This window comes from Cervus canadensis, chromosome 17 (genome assembly GCF_019320065.1).
Source record: "Cervus canadensis isolate Bull #8, Minnesota chromosome 17, ASM1932006v1, whole genome shotgun sequence".
NCBI lineage: Eukaryota > Metazoa > Chordata > Mammalia > Artiodactyla > Cervidae > Cervus > Cervus canadensis.
Window position 1 is genome coordinate 6412163 of NC_057402.1, and position 21148 is coordinate 6433310.

The following is a 21148-nucleotide window of genomic DNA, read 5'->3' on the forward strand; positions in this document are numbered from 1 at the left end:
TGCGCAGTGTGGCTCATATTTTCTTCATGACTTTTGGCAGTTTTAAGTATCTTTAGGTGGTGATGAAATCAAACTTCGACAGTATGCCCAAGGTGGTGTCAGTGTGATAAAGTTCACAGGAGTCACCGTTTGTCACTGAGCCTCTCTCTCAGGCCTCCAGGAGGCCTGGCAAGGCTCACCCTGGGTCACCTCCTCCAGAGCCTCTGCTGCTCAAGCTTCTGCTCGTCTCTGCAGACCCAGCATCTTTCTGACTGTATAGGGCGGCGTTTCTGCACTTGCACACCTGAGTGGCGTGGACACGCCTGTGTGCACTTTGTTACTGGCGTCCCCCTCTCCTGAAGCTGCGTGGTGGTACCTGAGCACGTCAGCTGCCCTCTGCGGGAACTTGCCCCCGCTGGAGCGTCTTGTCACTTGGCACTGTGATAACTGTTTGCTTGAAGAATGAATAGGTTTGGATAGGCCTGAAGTTTCATGTTTACGAAGAATATTGTTCCTGTTGTGTGGGATGATTTGAATTTAAAAACAAATATAAGAGCAGAAGTTGAAGGCAGCAGGCAGGAGAGAATGGAGTGTTGCTGTTGTTCTGTGTGTCTGACTCTTTGCAGCTCCAGGGACTGCAGCACGCTGGCCCCCCCGCCCTTCACCATCTCCCAGAGCTGGCTCAGACTCGTGTCCACTGCATCCATGACGCCATCTGACCATCGCATCCTCTGTTATCCCTTCTTCTGCCTTCAGTCTTTGCCAGCATCAGGGTCTTTTCCAGTGAGTTGGCTCTTGGCATTAGGTGGCCAAAGTATTGGAGCTTCAGCTTCAGCATCAGTCCTTCCAGTGAATATTCAGGGTTGATTCCTTTATGATTGACTGGTTTGATGTGCTTGCAGTCCAAGGGACTCCCAAGAGTCTTTTGCAGCACCATAGTTCGAAGGCATCAATTCTTTGGTGCTCAACCTTCTTTATGCTCCAACTCTCACATCCATATATGACTACTGGAAAAAATCATAGCTTTGACTAGATGGACCTCTGTTGGCAAAGTAATGTCTCTGCTTTTTAATATGCTGTCTAGGTTGGTCATAGCTTTTCTTCCAGGGACCAAGCATCTTTTAATTTCATGGCTTCAGTCACCATCTGCAGTGATATTGGAGCCCAAGAAAATAAGATCTGTCACTGTTTCCATTTTTCCTGATCTATTTGCCATGACGTGATGGGACTGGATGCCATGATCTTCACTTTTTGAATGTTGAGTGTTAAGCCAGCTTTTTCATTCTCCTGTTTCACCATCATCAAGAGGCTCTTTAGTTTTGCTTTCTGCCATAAGGATGGCATCTGCATATGTGAATTATTGATATTTCTCCTGGCAATCTTGATTCCAGCTTATGCTTCATCCAGCCCGGCATTTCGCATGATGTACTCTGCATATAAGTTAAATAAGCAGGAAATGGAATGGTCACGTCCTTAACGTCTTAGCTCCGGAAAGAGAATAAACTCACTTCAGGTGAATCATTCATTCAGTAAACATTTGTAGAGTACCTGCCTCATTAGGTGCTGAGGTCATAAAGTTGGAGAAGCTGTAGTTTCTGCCCCTCTGCTGGGGGGACAGATGTCTACTGAGGTGTGATTATGTGGACGGAGGAAGGCCAGCGTCAGGGAGAGGACCGTGGGACCCTGGAGTGGAGGGCCGAGTGGGTCCTCGGGCAGGAGGGGCTGCCTGGCCTCCAGCAGCCGGGAGAGGCGGTCGGGTGAAGTCTGAGCTGTGGGGGCTCGTCAGGGTGGCATGGGGGCTGGGGGCCTCGGTGCTGAGGAGGGCCCCCTTGGGGCTCTTACCGAGGACAGCCCTTGTTTCTGCTTCTCAAGTACAAGGCAGCACGTTCGTGTTGCGGTGCTGCGCTCGGCGCTGAGTTTGCAGAGGGAACGAGCGAGAGGTGGGTTTCTGAGAGGTCCGGCCAGAGGAGCAGCCGCGGAGCCTCTGGCCCTGCGGAGAAGGGGCTCCCTCTTTGAGACTCAGGGGCTCGTCTCTCCACGTCAGCAGAGACATGGCCCAGGGAGGAATCCCCTGTGCCCGGGGCAGCCTGGTCAGTGTGAGAAGCACCACACGTGACTCGGCCCTTGGCGTTATCTGGTGGGGGTGGGCAGGCCCTGGGGGGATTCGGCTGGACGGCACTGTCTGCGCGGGGCAGCTTTCCACAAGCAGCAGGCCCCTGGGGCCCTGTAGCCCCTCGTCCCAGACGCTCCTGCAAGGCTCTGGGCTGCCCTCTGCTCCTCCCCAGCCCTGCCCTGCTCGCTCCTGCCAAGCTTGCTCTTCCCAGGCCTCCTGTCAGTCCCCGCCCAGCCGAGCAGGCGGCCTGCTGCCCCGCACACTGCTCGGCTGGGCCCGGGGCAGGGGCCGTGGGCCGGGCTGGCCGCGGGGGGCTGCTCTGTGCTTCTCCGTGTTGTCACAGGGGCCCAGGGCGCTGTTGGCATTGAGCGGGTGGGGCTGAGCGTGCTTGACGTTCCCCTGCCCGGATGCCAGTCGGGCCTACTGGGAACCCCAGGGTGAGGGGGGCAGTGGCCCACACACCTCTCCTGCACGTCCTCGTTTGGGGCTGAGTGACGGCGTCCGTCGCGGAGCCTTGGCCCTGGCCCTGGGCGCGGCGGTGAGCCCCTTCCCTCCGGTCACTCAGCACTGACCGATGCCTTCCCACGTGGGGGCCTCCCTTCTTATTTTGTAGGTACACGAGCGAACTGAAGAAATGGATTTCCTGTTGTTAGTTGTCCGCAAACTTTTAAGAACAAATTCACGTTTTGTGAAGGTAAAGTTGATTTCATGAGTAACTGAAATATTTAGGGTTAAAGTTTATTATGTAGTTTTGTTCAGTAGAAACGGTTGAAAGCACTGGCTCTTAAAACCGTTGTCTCTGCAGGCTTCCAGATCTTGCTAGGAAGCTGGCTAGAGGGCCTGGGATCAGACTGTGAAAGAGTTTTTCGTTATGATATTGCATTACATTGTAAAATATTCTCCAGACTTTAGAAAATAATGAAGTGCTGGGTATTGGAGCGTGGCTTTGGGCTGAATACCAACTTGAGGGGATGTGACTCGTGTCTGTCATCTCTGTTTTATAAGCAGTGCTGAAGTTAGTGGTTATATGCCCTGCTTTTATAGGAGACTTATGCTAGGAGCGAACCAAAAGTCTGTGGGAACGGCCAATGTTGTTTACATTTTATCTGAACAGAAAGGATGAGGACGTGACCTTGGCCAGAGTAGCAGAGGGTTTATAATTATTATGCAGTCTAGACACCGATCAGCCCGGCTCGGCTCTGCGGGAGTCTTCCGCGCTGCGGTGACTGGTGTGGTCATTCGTCACGGGAAGGGCTGTGAGAGGACTGCTGTTTCCGGGACGCAGGTGCCCTCTAGACCGCACGGTGCCTTGTCTGCACATGTTCCGTCTCTCGGCTCGCTTAGGGAGACGTTCCTCCCTCCCCGCCTTCCAGGGTTCTGGAGAGGGTCACAGTCTCACCTGGTGGGCACTGAGGAAGTAGAACCCGAGGCTTGCAGTAGGCTGACTTATTGCTTAAGATAGGCTTTCCTGGCAGCTCAGTTGGTAAAGAATCCGCCTGCAATGCAGGAGACCCTCGTTCGATTCCTGAGTCGGGAAGATCCACTGGAGAAAGGATAGGCTACCCACTCCAGTATTCTTGGGCTTTCCTGCTAGCTCAGCTGGTAAAGAATTCGCCTGCAATGTGGGCGACCTGGGTTCAACCCCTGGGTGGGGAAGATTCCCCGGAGAAGGGAAAGGCTACCCACTCCAGTATTCTGGCCTGGAGAATTCCATGCACTGTACAGTCCATGGGGTCGCAAAGAGTCGGACACGACTGAGCAACTTTCACTTTCACTGCTTTAGATGACCATCACATGATGCAGAGAATCAACAGAACCAGACCTTTCTTGATGGCCATGTTTTAATAGTAATTTTATTTCTTTCTGGCTGCACTGGGTCTCCATGGTGTGTGGACTTCCTCTAGTTGCCACGGGAAGGGGCTGCTCTCTCGCTGGGGAGCGCGGGCTCTGGGGTGCTCAGGCTTCAGTGGTTGCACTCTGGGCTCTGGAGCACAGACTCAGTAGTTGACCCCATGGCGTGTGGGATCTTCCTGGATCAGGGATGGAACCCGTGTCCCCTGCATTGGCAGGCAGGTTCTTTATGACTGAGCCACCAGGGAAACCCATGATTGTCATTTTAAGACTACTGTAGGATAATAACTTGATTATGGGTTTTTTTTTTCTAGTTTTTAGGAGTTAAGAGAGTTAAGACTGTTGGTGAATTTTAAAAAATCTGCTATGCTACTGAAATGGTGCTCAGGGATTTAGTACTGATCATATGCATAGTAGGGAATGGCTTGTCAGTTTCAGTCTTTTCATGATTTATTAAAAAAATATTTGAAGCATAATGCTTTCTGAGTATAGAACCTTGTAATGGTGTATGTCGTTGGGCTAAGAAACTAGAAGTCATGTTCTGTATGGCTTTGTAGTAAGTGTTTTGAAACTCTTGAAACTTCTTCCCTTACTCTGTTTTAAAAAGAGAGCTGCCATGGGGGCCTTAGATGCAGGAGCCTGGGCAGATGGGCCTTCTGGTCCCCCTTCTGCTCCGCACCCAGACCTCCAGAGGGCCCCAGCTTCGTGCTGACCCCGCCTGCTGACCCTGCTGTTGGCGCTGGCTGCCCAGACTCAGCCGGGCCCCCCCCCGGACCAGCAGGTGTCAAGGCAGGCTGCTGAGCATCTGTAGGGATGAGCGGAGAGCTGAGCCGCGGGGAGGATGCAGGCGGGGAGGCTGGGGCAGCCTGGGCCGGCCGAGGCCGTGAGCAGTGCAGACTCACGCTTAGGTGGGACAGAAGCCCTGAAGCGCCCTAGCCCGGCGGCTCTGGCAGACGCGTTAGAGCTCTTCTGCTGGGACAGGTGTGCCCTTGGGGGCCTCACAGAGCCTGGCATCTGAGTGAGCTCTGGTCAGTGGGGTTTTGACCTTTTGTTTCTGACTTCAGAGGGGAAATACAGACATTCTGTCTGCCCAATAAGTGTATTAATAATATCTGTGTAAAGTTTTTACTTTGCTGCGAAGACTTAGACTTCAGAAATACAGTCAGCAGCCAGCAGACAGCTGTGTCTGCCTCCCGCTTAGCATTGTGGAGCCTGGCGGGCGGTGGAGACCCTGTTAGTGCCTTCTCCAGGGCACAGCTGGCGGGCTGTGGATGCTGCTTCTGGCAGTCATAGCTGAGTTCAGGATATCACCCCAGATTTGCTTTCTGGCAAAACTGAAACCTGCAGGGAGCCCCCGAGCCTCTGCCGTCCCACTCAGTTGGGACTGGTTGCCGGGCGCCTCCCGTTTCTCTGCTTAGGGTCAAGGTTTCCTGGCTCCCTTGTCCTCTTCCTCTTTGCTGCTCTGCTCTCTCAGCTTTCTGGACCACACCGTCTAGGGCTTGTTCTGTCCTAAATTAGTTTTCTGATGCAAAGTGTCCTCTTAGGTAAATGGTTGTAATTGAGCTTTATTGGAGAAGTGTAGTTTCTCACTTGATAAAGTAATTGAAGAGAAATTGTAAAAGTTGACATCTCTGAGCATTCTTTAGATTGTAATAATTTGTATTACACTGGAGATCAAGTCAAAGTATTCAATGAAAGTTTTGAAAATTACTAAAACAAGAGAAGCCTGGGCTTCTAAAGAGCCTTTCAGTCATCATCACCGTTGTCATTATGTTGTCTGTCTTGATGGTTTCTCCTCCTCCAGGTTGTCCTCATGTCAGCCACCATCAACTGTAGAGAGTTTGCAGACTACTTCGCTGTTCCTGTTCAGAACAAGATGAACCCAGCTTATGTTTTTGAAGTGGAAGGAAAGCCCTTTTCAATAGAGGAGTATTACCTCAACGACTTGGAGCACATCCATCACGGCAGGGTATGTTGGAACGCATTGTTTCTTTTACAGTGAATGTACTTCTGTGTTTGATCGAATCTGCATTCGTTAGCTACAGTTGCAGACCTCTATTGGAGCTTAAAATTGGAGCAGGGCAATGGTGTGAAATGGGCCTGGAGAAGAATAAGAGGAAGGAAACAGCTGCGTTTGTTGTCATAAACTGTGAGCATAATAAACCCTCACATTGTATATCCTGGTGAAAATTATTTGGACTGGTTTTACACTTCATTGAAGAATAAAATGTAAGAGTTTATTCATTGCAAAATCATAGATTCAGCTGGGGGTGGGTGGTAATTTTATTTCAGTTAAATTTTGTAATATAAGTGTATTGCTGTCAACTAAATGAAGAGTACATTGTGGGGACTGTGCATGATAATCTGTTCTTATGAGAAGCTGCAGGTGTTTCATAGTTGCTTTCACGTGGGTTATACATTCATAGGATTGGAAGATCAGAAAGTATTTGCAGGTATAAAGTAGCTCCTTCCTGCTCCTGTCTTCTGTCTGCCCAGTTCCCCTGCCAACAAGAGGACACAATTACCATCAGTTTCTTTGGATCCTTCCATAAATTTTTATGCTTATAGAAGCAAATATGGATGTATTGTTTTCCTTTTTTATAGAATGATTTCAGCCTATGTGCATCTTGCTTTTTTTCACTTAACTGTGCACATTTTTTACATATCATTATATGATTTCTTCATTCCCTTTTTAGAGCTATATAACATTCTTTTATGTGAATATAGATATTTATTTTTTATTTACTGAAGTATAGTTGATATACAATATTGTAAAGAAACCCTGGCCTATAACATATACTTTGACATTGCAAAGATGTACGCATGTGAATGCAAACATTATATATATATATGTGTGTGTATATTTATATTCTTTTCCATTGTGGTGTATTACAGGATATTGAATCCAGTTCCCTGGGCTCTAGGACCTGTGGTTTATTTTGTGTGTGGTAGTTTGTGTCTGCTAATCCCAAGCTCCTCATTTATCTCCCCTACTCCTTTTCCCCTTTGTAAGCGTAAGTTTGTTTTCCATGTCTAGGTCTGTTTCTGGCTTGTAACTAAGTTCATTTGTGTCATGTTTTAGATTCCTATAAGTGATGTCACGATGCTTGTCCTTCTCTTCGTGACTCACTTCGCTTAGTATGGTAATCGCTAGGTTCGTCCATGCTGCTGAAAGTTACACTATTTCATTCTTTCCTGCGCCCGAGTGACAGTCCCTTGTGTGTGTGTACCGTGTCTTCCTTACCTGTCTGTCTGCTGATGGACACTGAGGTTGCTTCCGTGTCTTGGCTGTTGTGAATGGTGCCGCTGTGAACACTGAGCACTTATTATCTTTATTTAGTAATCTCCAGTGTTTCTGATCTTTTCTTATTAAAAACAGTGCCAGAGAGAACATCTTTGCACATGTGAAAGTGTATCTTGTAGACCAGGGTTTCTTAGCCTCAGCACAGCTGACATTGTGGGCCAGGTCGTTCTGTATGGTGAGGGCTGTCTTCTGCATTGCAGGATGCTTGCTGGCCTTGATGCACTAGATGCAGGTGGGCCCACCGGGGCTCTTCCCACCCCCACCCTCTTTGTGACGACCCGGACAGCCCTGGAATGGGGGAGAAGCATCGCTTCTGAGGGGCTCTGTGTAGGATGTGCCCTCCTGGAATTTAAGTTCCTGGAAGTGGCTCAAAGGATGTGTATGCATTTGGGAATTTTGATGGATGCTGCCAAGTCGCTCTCTAGAGGAGTTTGACTTCTATTAAAAGCATCTGTAATGTTAAAGCAAGCAGTCTCTACTACAGTGAGTTGGCAGACTCGGGTTCACCTACTGTTAGAAGATGCATTTTGTCAAATCTGCTTATGTCAAAGGGAGGCCAGTGATGACCATTAGAATGTGGCACTTCTTTTTTCTTCCAATTTTTAAAATGACAGTATTTCAAGACAGCAAAGTTGAAAGAATTTTGTAGTGAGCACCTGTGTGTCCATCACCTAGGGTGTAGAGACAACATTTGCTTTGTAGCACTTCAAGAAAACCCCTGAATCTGTCAGAACAAAGAACTGACGTGGTGGATCACTGTGAGCCAAACTTGACTTGTTTGGAGTTCACTCGTTTTCCCAGTGTTCTTTTTCTGCTCCAGGATCCCACGTTGCGTTTGTTTAGCTGTCGGGTCTCCTCAGGCTCCCCTGGGCTGTGACAGTCTCTCAGACTTCTCTTGTTTTTGTGGCCTTGATGATGTAGGAGTAGCAGCCAGGTGTCTCATAGCATGCCCTCCTGTTGGGGGCTTTCAGGTGATTCCTCATCAGACTGGGCTTCGCTGTGAGCTCGGGGCGGAGGGCCGCAGGGTGAAGTGCAGCTCGTCACTGGTGACGGGACCCTGACCCGCTGGCCGAGGAGGTCTCACCAGGTTTTCCCTGTAATGTTCCTCACTCCTCCTTTCCTTTGTCCTTTTTCTTTTTCCGTGTGTGTGTACATACACAGTAGGTGTGCTTGTGTGTGTGTGTGTGTGTACATACACACTAGGTGTGCTTGTGTGTGTGTATACATACACACTAGGTGTGCGTGTGAGTGTGTACATATACACTAGGGGTGTGTGTGAGTGTATACATACACACTAGGTGTGCTTGTGTGTGTGAGTGTACATACACACTAGGTGTGTGCATGTGTATGAGTGTGTGTACATACACAGTAGGGGTGTGTGTGTGTGTACATACATACTGGGGTGTGTGCGTGTCTGAGTGTGTGTACATACACACTAGGTGTGTGTGTGTGTGTGTGTACATACGGGTGTGTGTGTGAGTGTGTGTACATACACACTGGGGTTTGTGTGTGTGTGTATACATATACACTAGGTGTGCATGTGTTTGTGAGTGTGTGTACATACACACTGGGGTGTGTGTGTGAGTGTGTACATACACACTAGGTGTGCGTGTGAGTGTGTGTACATACACACTGGGGTGTGTGTGTGAGTGTGTGTACATACACTGTGTGTGTATACATACACACTAGGTGTGTGTGTGTGTACATACTGGGGTGAGTGTGTGTACATACACACTAGGGTGTGTGTGTGTGTGTGTACATACACACTAGGTGTGTGCATGTGTGTGAGTGTATACATACACACTAGGTGTGTGCATGTGTGTGTGAGTGTATACATACACACTAGGTGTGTGCATGTGTGTGTGCGTGTGTGTGTGAGTGTGTGTACATACACACTAGGTGTGTGTGAGTGTGCACATACACACTAGGTGTGCGCCTTTGCTCACTGTGTGTCACCCCCACCCCAAGGTAGGACAGAGTAGGGGGCACATTCTCCTCTCTCCTCGCTGGTCTGTGGTTGGAAACGTCCCTCAATGCAGCCCGTATTCAGGACGGAGGGAGAGCGCCCGTGTTTGTAATGTTTGAACACTGCCTTGTCTCAGCCTTTCTGGAGTACGAGTAGACACGCTTTGCACTCTCTCCAGCTGGCCACAGTCTCACTAACTCCTGTCGATTGCCCCAGGTCCTGCCGAGGAGGGATCAGGCCTGGACACAGGTGTGAGCCCCGGCGGCGGGCTGGCGGGTTGTGCTCCCGTTCAGAGGACGCCTGGCCCGGCCGTGTTTACATCTCAGTGAACGGACACTCAGGGCGTAACTCTGGATTAATTTTTACGTGCTTTATGTAGCTTCTCTTCTAACCCTTGGAGTCAGAGGACCTGCGTTAACATCACAGTCTTCTCGCTGAGATGCCTGGCGCTGTTGTGGTCCCTCGGTGGGCGGTCTCGGGTTGAGAGGGAGCATGGCCTCCCCGGGGTGGCAGCCTCTCCGCCGTGTGTCAGTCCCGTCCCTTCCCACCCCCTCGGGGCCTCAGCTTACCCACTGCCCTGCATCCCATACCTTTGCTGGCATCTTGTCCACATTTAAAGAGCACTGAGTCTCTCATCTTGGAAAACCCCTTCGTTCGGCACCCTGCTGCTCACAGCCTTTGCCACAGCGAACTCTCATTGCTTACTTGGCGCCACGCTCGACCCGCTAGCATCTCTGGTGACCGCCTGGTGAGGTCCGGAGCGCTCGGGCCTGCATCGCGTGCCCCACGCTCTGGTTCTTGGTACTGTGGGCACCATGTATATGGAAATGCACCCGTCCCGTGGCCCGTGATGGCCTCCTGGTCTTTCTGTCACCAACTCGGCGGCTCCCTCCAGGGTCCTTTGAAGAGTCTTTCTCGTGCTTGATTTTCAGCTTGTTTTAATTGCCAAGAGCCCTTACCACCTGCTCCCTCCATCCAGGGAAGTTCATGAATGTACCCATGCCCTGAGATGAGCTGTGGCCACCGTGACCTGCAGCTGGGCCAGAGGCAGAGCGGGTCCCACTCCCTGGGCCTGCCCGTGGGTCCCTTCTGGAGGACGCTTAATCTGTTGAGAGGATTTGGGAGGAGGGTATTTGTTGTTCAGTCGCTCAGTTGTGTCTGACTCTTTGCGACCCCCATGGACTGCGGCACTCTGGGCTTCCCTGTTCTTCACCATCTCCCGAGCTTGCTCAAGCTCTTGTTCATCGAGTCGGTGATGCCATCCAACCATCTCATCCTCTGTTGTCCCCTCCCCCTCTACCTTCAGTCTTTCCCAGCATCAGGGTCTTTTCCAATGAGTCAGTTCTTTGCATCAAGGAGCAAGCATCTTTTAATTTCATGGCTGCAGTCACCATCTGCAGTGATTTTGGAGCCCAGGAAAATAAAAGACTGTCACTGTTTCCACTGTTTCCCCATCTATTTGCCATGAAGTGATGAGACCAGATGCCGTGATCTTGTTTTTTGAATGCTGAGTTTTAAGCCTGCTTTTTCACTCTCCTCTTTCACCTTCGTCAAGAGGCTCTTTAGTTCTTCTTGGCTTTCTGCCGTGAGGGTGGTGTCATCTGCATATCTGAGGTTACTGATATTTCTCCCAGCAATCTTGATTCCAGCTTATGCTTCATCCAGCCCAGCGTTTCGCATGATGTACTCTGCATATAAGTTAGATAAGCAGGGTGACAGTTTACAGCCTTGACGTACTCCTTTCCCAATCCGGAACCAGTCTGTTGTTCCGTACAGGGTTCTAACTGTTGCTTCCTGACCTGCAGACAGGTTTCTCAGGAGGCAGATCAGGTGGTCTCATGTTCCCATCTCCTTCAGAATTTCCTACACTTTGTTGTGACCCACACAGTCACAGGCTTTAGAACAGTCAATGAAGCAGAAGCAAATATTTTTGTGGAATTCTCCTGTTTTTTTTCTGTGATCCAACGGATGTTGGCAATTTGATCTCTGGTTCCTCTGCCTTTTCTAAATCCAGCTTGAACATCTGAAATTTCTCTGTTCATGTACTGTTGAAACGTCACTTGGAGAATTTTGAGCACTACTTTGCTAGCAGGTGAAATGAGTGCAACTGTGCAGTAGTTTGAACATTCTTTGGGATTGCCTTTCTTTGGGATTGGAATGAAAACTGACCTTTTCCAGTCCTGTGTCTGCCGCCGAGTTTTCCAAATTTGCTGGCATATTGCGTGCAGCACTTTAACAGCATCATCTTTCAGGATTTGAAATAGCTTGGCTGAAATTCCATCACCTCCACTAGCTTTGTTCCTAGTGATACTTTCTAAGGCCTGCTTGCCTTCACACTCCAGGATGTCTGGCTCTGGGAGAGTGAACACACCATCGTGGTTATCTGGGTCCTTAAGACCTTTTTTGTATAGTTCTTCTGTGTATTCTTGCCACCTCTTCTTAATCTCTTCTGCTTCTGTTAGGTCCGTGCCATTTGTGTCCTTTATTGTGCCCATCTTTGCATGAAAAGTTCCCTTGGTATCTCTTAATTTTCTTGACGAGATCTCTAGTCTTTCCCGTTCTATTGTTTTCCTCTATTTCTTTGCATTGATCACTGAGGAAGGCTTTCTTATCTCTCTTTGCTATTCTTTGGAACTCTGCGTTCAGATGGATATATCTTTCCTTTTCTCCTTTGCCTTTGGCTTCTCCTCTTTTCTCAGCTGTTTGTAAGGCCTCCTCAAACAAACATTTTGCCTTTGTGTATTTCTTTTTCTTAGGGATGGTTTTGATCAATGCCTCCTGTACAATATTGTGAACCTTTTCCCATAATTCTTAACGCACTCTATCAGATCTTATCCCTTGAATCTATTTGTCATGTCCACTATATAATCATAAGGAATTTGATTTAGGTCATACATGAATGGTCTAGTGGTTTTCCCTACATTCTTCAATTTAAGTCTGAATTTGGCAATAAGGAGCCCATGATCTGAGTCACAGTCAGCTCCCAGTCTTGTTTTGCTGACCGTATAGAGCTTCTCCATCTCTGGCTGCAAATAACATAACCAGTCCCATTTCCATGTTGACCGTCTGTTCATGTCCTTGTGTAGAGTCACGTCTTGTGTTGTTTGACGAGGGTGTGTGTTATGACCAGTGCGTTCTCTTGGCAAAACTCTGTTAGCCTTTGCCGTGCTTCATTTTCTACTCCAAGCCCAAACTTGCCTGTTATTCCAGGTATCTCTTGACGTCCTTCTTTTGCATTCCAGTCCCCTATGGTGAAAAGGACATTCTTATTTTTGGTGTTAGTTCTGGACGATCTTATAGCTCCTCGTAGAACCATTCAACTTCAGCTTCTTCAGCATTAGTGGTTGGGGCATAGACTTGGTTTCCTGTGATACTGAATAGTTTGTCTTGGGAACGAGCAGAGATCATTCTGTTGTTTTTGTTGTTTTGGCAGGATGGCATGAGACAGGATAAAATTCGCCCCTCCCCTGTGCATATTCTGCCCCCTGCCCCCCATCCATCCATAGTCCCCCACCTGCTCAGCCTGTCACTCACCGGAGCCCCCCTCTCCTCCTCGGGGAGCTGCCTAGGCCTGGGTAAGGCTGTCTTAGATGGACGCAGGCACTCAGGCTCCGGGACCTCAGCTGTGAACAGACACATGGGCGCTTCTGCCCCCCCTGCCGACGGCCATGGTGCAGGAACGCGGTGGCAGGTGGCAGATGGAGTCGCCCGGCCGCACCTTTGTGAGCGTCCGCGCTGCCTCCAGGCTCCCTCCCGCTCCCTCTCGCACTGTTGACTGTGGTGCGGTGGGTCCCGCCCTCTGCGGTGCCCCCTGCCTGCCTGCCTGCCTGCCTGCACCGGGCTCTCCAGGAGTGGGAGGCCTGGCGCCCGTGTCTCCTCCGGGTCCCCTTGAGCACACGGAGGCCGTGGGGTCAGCAGCTGGCCAGTGCTGTGGCCGCGTGGGTCCTGGTCCCCTGCGTCACACGGGCTTGGAGAAGGCAGCGCTTTGCTTGGGGTCTTAGCGGGTGTCCACAGGGTGTTCTCTGGGCTTGGATTCCAGAGCTCAGTGAAACCTTGTGAACCAGCGTCGTGCTTTCCCCACAGCGTGTGTGTAGGAAAGCAGCTCTGGTGGGCTGTGGATGTCACTGTTGGAGGTTGTGAAGAGGGTACCTTTTCTCTGTACCTTTTTTGTATGGTTGTAGTGTGGTAAATTGGAGAAGGAAATGGCAACCCTCTCCAGTACTCTTGCCTGGAAAATCCCACGGATGGAGGAGCCTGATAGGCTACAGTCCATGGTGTCTCAGAGTCGGACACGACTGAGGGACTTCTCTCTCTCTCTTCTCTAGTGTGGTAAGTACTGGTGACTGGGTAGAGTAGAAAATTGCTTAAGATAAAGGTTAAACATCAAGCATGTTTACTCAAAGTTAATTGACTAAATAGAAGATAATTTGTCATGCTTACATTAGTAGAATTGTAATAATGAAACATTATTTAAGTACTAACTGACTTAATTTACTCTAAAAATTGGAAAAAAGTTGGTATTTGTAGCTAACTTCTCCTAAAGTCTTTTTCTGATATGTTCTGCACACAATCAAATGCTATGTCTTTTTATACAGTACTTGATGAGTAAAATTATTAAACAAAACAACCGTCTTATTCTTGGTGAAAAACTGCAGTATGGCTATAAAATAGATTTTATGGAAACTATGATGTAATGGTGGATATTCTAGGGAGATGCATTCCCAGTGATGGCCTTGGTCATGTGAATGCTGTCAGCTCAGACTGGTGGTCCTGACCTCACCAGGGGGTGGTGGGTGTGGCTGAACCCCAGTGTTCCAGAGAGGCCACCCGAGGGCAATTGTAAAGTGACTGGGCTCCCTGGCTGGTGTTAACACCCAGTGAAAGTGGTCTGGTCGCCCCCGCAGAGCCCTGGTGGCCGTGATATGACGTGGCTACTGCCGCAGGCGCAGACGGACTGGTGGTCTTCCTGGGAGCTCAGTCCTCAGCTCTCGAGGGCGGGTTTGACAGAGGGGAGGGGAAGCTCCTCCTGGCTCCACGGGCATTTGGAGCACCTTTTCCATGTCTTCAGAACAGACGTCCTGCCCGACGTTTGACTTCCACCCGTGTCTGCTGACTGCTCCTGACTGCTCCTCTGCCCCAGAAACGGGGTCAGGGTGGTGCTGGTGGGCGCTGTGTGTCAGGGGCTTATTGTTTAGCGGGTGCCCGGATCCTGGCTGCCAGCGATACCATGTTCATTTGGGGTGTTTGTTACGAGTTCCCTTGATGAACCTCTTTGGTATTCCACCTTCCCTTCTTCCTCTTTATAGCTTTCTCCTCACCTCCTGGAGGAGCCAGTGATAACCAAGGCTGTCTATGAGGTTGCTGTCTCCTTGATTCAGATGTTCGATGACTTGGACATGAAGGAGAGTGGGTAAGAGATCTCCAGCGGGCCGTGAGCTTCAATGGGATTGGGAAGTCTTTGTTCATTTTGAAGAATTTTAGTGTTTTTATCATATTAACTATAGATATCTTTTCAGTGGTCACTCTATATATTTTAAAATTAAAGTTCAGTTCAGTTCAGTCGCTCAGTCGTGTCCGACTCTTTGCGACCCCATGAATCGCAGCACGCCAGGCCTCCCTGTCCATCACCAACTCCTGGAGTTTACTCAAACTCATGCCCATCGAGTCGGTGATGCCATCCAGCCATCTCATCCTCTGTCGTCCCCTTCTCCTCCTGCCCCCAATCCCTCCCAGCATCAGGGTCTTTTCCAATGAGTCAACTCTTCGTATGGGGTGGCCAAAGTATTGGAGCTTCAGCTTCAGCATCAGTCCTTCCAATGAACACCCAGGGCTGATCTCTTTCAGGATGGAGTGGTTGGATCTCCTTGCAGTCCAAGGGACTCTCAAGAGTCTTCTCCAAAATCACAGTTCAAAAGCATCAATTTTTCGGCGCTCAACTTTCTTCACAGTCCAACTCTCACATCCACACATGACCACTGGAAAAACCATAGCCTTGACCAGATGGACCTTTGTTGGCAAAGTAATGTCTCTGCTTTTTAATATGCTATCTAGGTTGGTCATAACTTTCCTTCCAAGGAGTAAGCGTCTTTTAATTTCATGGCTGCAGTCACCATCTGCAGTGATTTTGGAGCCCCAAAAAATAAAGTCTGACACTGTTTCCACTGGCTCCCCATCTATTTCCTATGATGAAGTGATGGGACCAGATGCCATGATCTTAGTTTTCCCAATGTTGAGCTTTAAGCCAACTTTTTCACTCTCCTCTTTCACTTTCATCAAGAGGCTTTTTAGTTCATCTTCACTTTCTGCCATAAGGGTGGTGTCATCTGCAAATCTGAAGTTATTGACATTTCTCCCGGCAAAATTAAAGTTAGTATCTAACAAATGTTTTACTGGAAATTTATATTTCAAAGCAGTTAAAACCATACTAAGCACAGTTTTAGGGCCGACAGGTTTTAAGCTGGAAACCGCGGCCTGAAGATAGCCGTGCAGAAGTCACGCCTCGCCCAGTCCCGAGGTAAAACTTGCAGGACTGCTGTGGGAGAGACTGTTGAGCGCTTTCTTTGCCTTTGATTCCATTTATCCTAAAGCTCTATTCCTGATTCTAGGCAGTTACCCATTGTCATTCAGACGCTTGTTAGTTGACTGGCTCTTTGAAACCTAGAAGGTATTTTCCCTTAAGGGCAGTTTTAGGTTACAGGTGTGGTTAGAGTCTTTCAGGATATTACACTGCATTAAAAAATGAAAACTTTTACTGTTTACATATTGGAACAACGAGCAGAATACAGACTCCTCCTCCTCAGGGTAACCAGCCCTGGACTGCTCAGAAGGCTGTTCTCTGTAGACAGTAGGCACGCACAGACGCGCACTTCTCTGCTCTTAGCTGTTGGCTGTGTGATGTGAACGTGCAGTGAGTGTCGCGGTATCGTCCTGCCATCTTGCCCAAGGATGCCGTGGAGGGCGGCAGCTGTGTTCCGTGCCTTCAGAATAGCTTTCCTGCTGACGCTGCACTTGGGTCTGTCTGGATTCTGTCTGGACTCTCCTCCGCTGATCAGTGACAGGGCCAGGGATGTACCAGGACCACGTGTGCCTTGGGCCTTGAGCAGTGCTTGACACCCCAGTTGGAAAGTAACAGCTTACGTGCAAACGAGTACCATTTTTAACTGTTTTTAAGCTCCCACAGTTTTTCTGTTATTTTTATATGATCAGTGGGTTTACATTTACTCAAATACATGTCATTTTATGCATCATTCTTTCATCTTAGACTTTCTTTCTTAGATCGTTTCCATTCGTCCCAAAGCATGTCCTTCAGAAGTTTGAGTCTGTTGGTAAACGTTCTCAGGTTTTATATGGCTAAAAAGGCCTCACGCTCATTTGAGAAACACAGTTTTGTAAAATGTAAAATTTGGTTTCTATTTCTCTCCTTACGTGTACTTTTTCTAATTTTTTAGTTTAAATAACTTTATTGATATGTAATTTACATATGTCAAATGCACCCCCTTTTATTGTTCTCTCAGTATTTTATGATATTTTCCCGTAATCTCCTGGCTTCTCTTATTATGGTGAGGACCTTCTGATTCAGGTGCTCCTTGTAGGTAGACGTGTCTGTGCCTGGTCAGCCCTCCGTCGCGTTCCTGGTGTTTGACACCGTGCGGTGTGGTTGCCGTGGAGAGCTGTGGCTGCCTTTTCATGAACCTGCGTGAGGCTCTGTGGGGTCAGGGCGTCTGCCTGCTGCTGCCAGCAGCTTCCCATCCAGCGGTGTCCTCTGTTCAGGTTCTCTCTTTCCCTTTGATCAGTCTCCGTGGTTGGTGTCTGTTAGGACTGTGTCCATTTCCTGTCTGTTTCTGATCTGTTGGCCTTTGGTTGCTCATGGTGCTCCTTTACAGTCCTTTTCCTTTCTGTAAAGTCAGCAGCAGTGTCTTCTCTTTCATTTTTTTTTTAAATAGCAGGACCTATTTTATTTATTTATTTATTTATTTTTTAACAGAAAGCAGTTTAATTACTCTCTTCCTGGCTGCAGGGCCTTTGTGGCTGTGCTCAGGCTTTCTCTAGCTGCGGAGAGCAGGGCTCCTCTCGCTGTGGGTGGAGCGCGGGCTCGAGGCGCTTGGGCTTCAGTGCTTGCTGCACGCGGGCTCAGTCGTCGTGGTGCGTGGGCTTAGCTACCCCGTGGCATGTGGAATCCTCCAAGACCAGAGATCGAACCTGTGTCCCCTGCATTGGCAGATGGATTCTTACCCACCGCGCCACCGGGGAAGCCCCTCTTTCATTTCTGACTGTAGTAACTGGACTCTTTTTCTTTGGTCAAACTAGGTAGATTTGTCAGTTTGTCTTTTCAAAGAGCTAGGTTTTTGTTTTCCTGTTGTTTTTCTTTCTCTGTTTCATTAATTTCCACTCAACTCTTTTTTTTTTTTAATTCTTGGAGAAGCCAAGAAACCACAGTCCACGCCATTCCTGGGAATAGTGACCACAGAGAAAGAGGCGAGGTGAGAGGGCAGCCCTGTGGCCGCAGTCTCACTGCTGAACTGAAGGTTCCCACTTCCTTGTTCTTGTCGGTCTCTCCAGCTTGGACGTGAGCAGGGCAGGGAGTGGGCTGTCTCACTGCTGTGCCCGCACCTGGCGGGCCGCGGGGGCTTGTGGAGGAATCAGAGTCCTGACTTCACACGAAGTAGATGGGCTGATGGAGGCAGGAGGCGAGGGCACGGTTTGAGATCTTGGTATATAAAAATGCTTTCTGATAATCGTCTTGATTCCTTGTAAGTTTAAGTTTTGTTTGTAATAGTTATTCTAAATGTTTTGTATTTTGAGGGTCTAGATTACAGTAACTAAACATCAAAGACTTTTGCCGATGATGGGTTTTAATGGGAGGAAGTAGGCAGGAGGCTGGAGGCTGGAGGCCCCTTGGTTTCCTGTGGGGCTTTGGGCTGTGTCTCCCATCCTGGGGCCCCTGTGTTGTCTTATGTAAAGGACAGAATGTTGCAGTGGGTGACCTGGAGGTAAGAGCCTCTCCGGGTTAGAAGCCTGTTCTCCCGGGGCTCTGTAAAAACCACGGCTAGTTCACCTTGACTAATGCTTGTGCACCTCACCTTTTAACAGGGCCAAGACCCGGCCGGGCACCCCGTTTGTGTCAGAGCGAAGCAGTGTGCTGGTGTTTCTGCCGGGTGAGTGCCATCCTTTCGTGACGTGGCATCGTGCTCAGGGTGGAGGCTGGTTTGTGTCTAGCACATATGGTGAAATGTGGTGTTCGTAGTGTGGGTTCATTGTTGGACTCTGGGAATGGGGATGGGTGGGGTTCTCAGTCTGACTTCTTACTATAACCTTTGTGTTGCTAAAAACGTTGATAATTAAGAGTTTAATGTTATTTTTGAGGGCAACTTGACCCCCTTCAGGAAAAAATTGTCTATGTTAAGTTTGCTATTTTTGAGGTAATTGTCATCCATCTGTATTTAAAGTTCATTTAATAATAACATCATTATTGTAATACCATGAAAATAATCAAGGTAGTCCTTGAGTTTCTTTCTCTTCAGTATTTGAGAAAATAATCTGTTAAAGATACTTGACAATATGCAGTTCAGTTCAGTCCCTCAGTTGTGAGTTGTGTCTGACTCTCTGCAACCCCATGGACTGCAGCACACCAGACCTCCCTGTCCTTCACACCGTCTCCCAGAGCTTGCTCAAACCCATGTCCATCGAGTCAGTGATGCCATCCAGCCATCTCATCCTCTGCCATCCCCTTCTGCTGCCTTCAGTCTTTCCCAGCATCAGGGTCTTTTCCAAGGAGTCAGCACTTCATATCAGGTGGCCAAAGTATTAGAGCTTCAGCTTCAGCATAAGTCCTTCCAATGAATATTCAGGACTGATTTCCTTTAGGATTGACTGGTTTGATCTCCTTGCAGTCCAAGGGACCCTCAAGAATCTTTTCCAACACCACAGTTCAAAAGCATTAATTCTTCGGTGCTCAGCTTTCTTTATGGTCCAACTCTCACATCCATATGTGGCTATTGGAAAAACCATAGCTTTGACTAGATGGACCTTTGTTGGCAAAGTAATGTCTCTGCTTTTTAATATGCAGTCTGGGTTGGTCATAGCTTTTCTTCCAAGGAGCAAGTGTCTTTTATTCATTTGACAAGATTAATCTATGTTAAATTGTACTTTTTCCAAAATGATGGTTTTTTTTTAATGACTTTTTAATCAAGTGATACAGCTTGATGAAATCTTATGACATTTCCTGTGTTTTTTTTGTTGTTGGAAAGTAATATATAGAGGATGTGGGTATTTGTGCTAGTTTTGGTGGAGAACAAAAAGCATGAATAAAGGTAACTTATTTTACTTTGGAATACAACATGTGAGTTGAGAGCTCTGCTCATGTGTTGCTTAAGTTGATACTGATTAGCTTTGTGTCCAGAAGACAGCCATCAGCGGGCGGTGGTGTGGCGCTGCGTTTGCCCGTATAAAACATCTGTCAAAAAAAAAAAAAAAAACATCTGTCAGCGAGTTCTGCGTTCGTGACGTAGGAGGACGCGCTGGAGGGGAGCCGGGGCAGCGCGCTCCCGGGAACCCCCGACGCCAGGGGGCGCTTCCCGCCGCTGCACGCTGCGGGAGCGAGGTGTCTGTCAGTGACACCTTACCGCCCAGCCTGTCCTCTGTTCCGTGTTTCTGTGAGCTCGGGTTGGACAGTATGTGCGTCTCATTAACTGGTCTTTGGGGATGGTTCTGTGTTAGTGCTTTCAGGGCTGCTGTAGCAGCGCCATAAACCAGAAGGCTTAGAACGGCAGGCGCTTATTCTCGCTGTTCTGGAGACTGGAAGTAAAAATCACAGTGTCTCAGGGCCCTGCTCCCCCTGAGGCTCCAGCTGGACTCCTCCCTGGCCTCTTCCTGCTTCTCCTGGCCGGCAGCCTTTGGCCTCCCTTGGCTCGTGGCTGTAACACTTCTCCTTCTGCCTTGATTGTTGCGTGGTGTTTTGTGTGTGTGTCTTATAAGGACACCAGTCCTATTGAAATAAAGGCCCGGTCTTCTCCAGTGTGACCTCCTCTTAACTAATTAGATCTGCAGTGATGCTTTATTTGCAAATAAAGTCACATTCTGAGGGACTGGGGTAGGGGCTTCCACATCTTTTGGGGGACACACAGTTCAACCCATAGAGGTTCAAATATTGATAATTCAGGATGTGGCAAAATCATGTGCAAACTTTATATATATCAATGAGCATTTCTGAACCTAATGAGAAAGATGTAGCATATCTTTTGACCAATACTTTTTAAATACTAGTTTTTGGTTGTAAAATTTTTGCATAATTAATGTAGAACATTTGGAAAACCAGTGGAGGGGGGCAGGAAATGTAAAATTACTCATAGGGCCAGCACTCACAGGCAGTCATTGTTGTGGGAAGGGAAACATTGGAAGAATATGGTTCTTCTCATATTTTTGAGTTACTGGTAGAGCCGACTCATTGGCAAAGACCCTGATGCTGAGAAAGATTGAGAGCAGGAGAAGAGGGCAGCAGAGGATGAGATGGTTGGCTGGCATCACCAACTCAATGGACATGAGTTTGAGCAAGCTCCGGGAGATGGTGAAGGACAGGGGAGCCTGGTGTGCTGCAGCTCATGGGGTTGCAAAGAGTTGGACATGACTTCGTGACCGAACAACAACAAAAACAATATTGTACGCTTGTCACTTGTAATACTGATGTATTTCGGTGAAGAGGATTAAAAAGTCAAATAAAATGAATTGGTAGTGCCATCTTTGAAAAAGATGTCATCTTAAAGGTTGTTTTTTAGAAATGAATACAAATCTCTTTTTTTTCTCCTCCACTCTCTTTCTTCCCTAGGTCTGGGTGAAATAAACTATATGCACGAACTTCTCACAAACATGGTTCATAAAAGGTGTGTTTAAAATGATCACCTGTATGTTTTCACTTGTAAAGCATTGTGTTGTTTCTGCC

At 48.3% G+C, this 21148-nt stretch overlaps 1 protein-coding gene across 2 annotated transcripts in view; it reads left to right on the forward strand.

Moving 5' to 3' along the window:
- The window catches only part of TDRD9 (tudor domain containing 9), a 107894-nt gene that overhangs the window by 29809 nt on the left and 56937 nt on the right, over positions 1–21148 (forward strand). For both annotated transcript variants that reach the window (XR_006273516.1, XM_043489291.1), the window contains exons 6-10: positions 2706–2786; positions 5748–5912; positions 14520–14623; positions 18304–18368; positions 21035–21089. Coding sequence is in view for 1 of the 2 variants with exons in the window: in XM_043489291.1 (XP_043345226.1) it covers positions 2706–2786; positions 5748–5912; positions 14520–14623; positions 18304–18368; positions 21035–21089 (470 nt within the window). In the remaining variant the exon portion in view is untranslated. The remainder of the gene's footprint in view (positions 1–2705; positions 2787–5747; positions 5913–14519; positions 14624–18303; positions 18369–21034; positions 21090–21148) is intronic.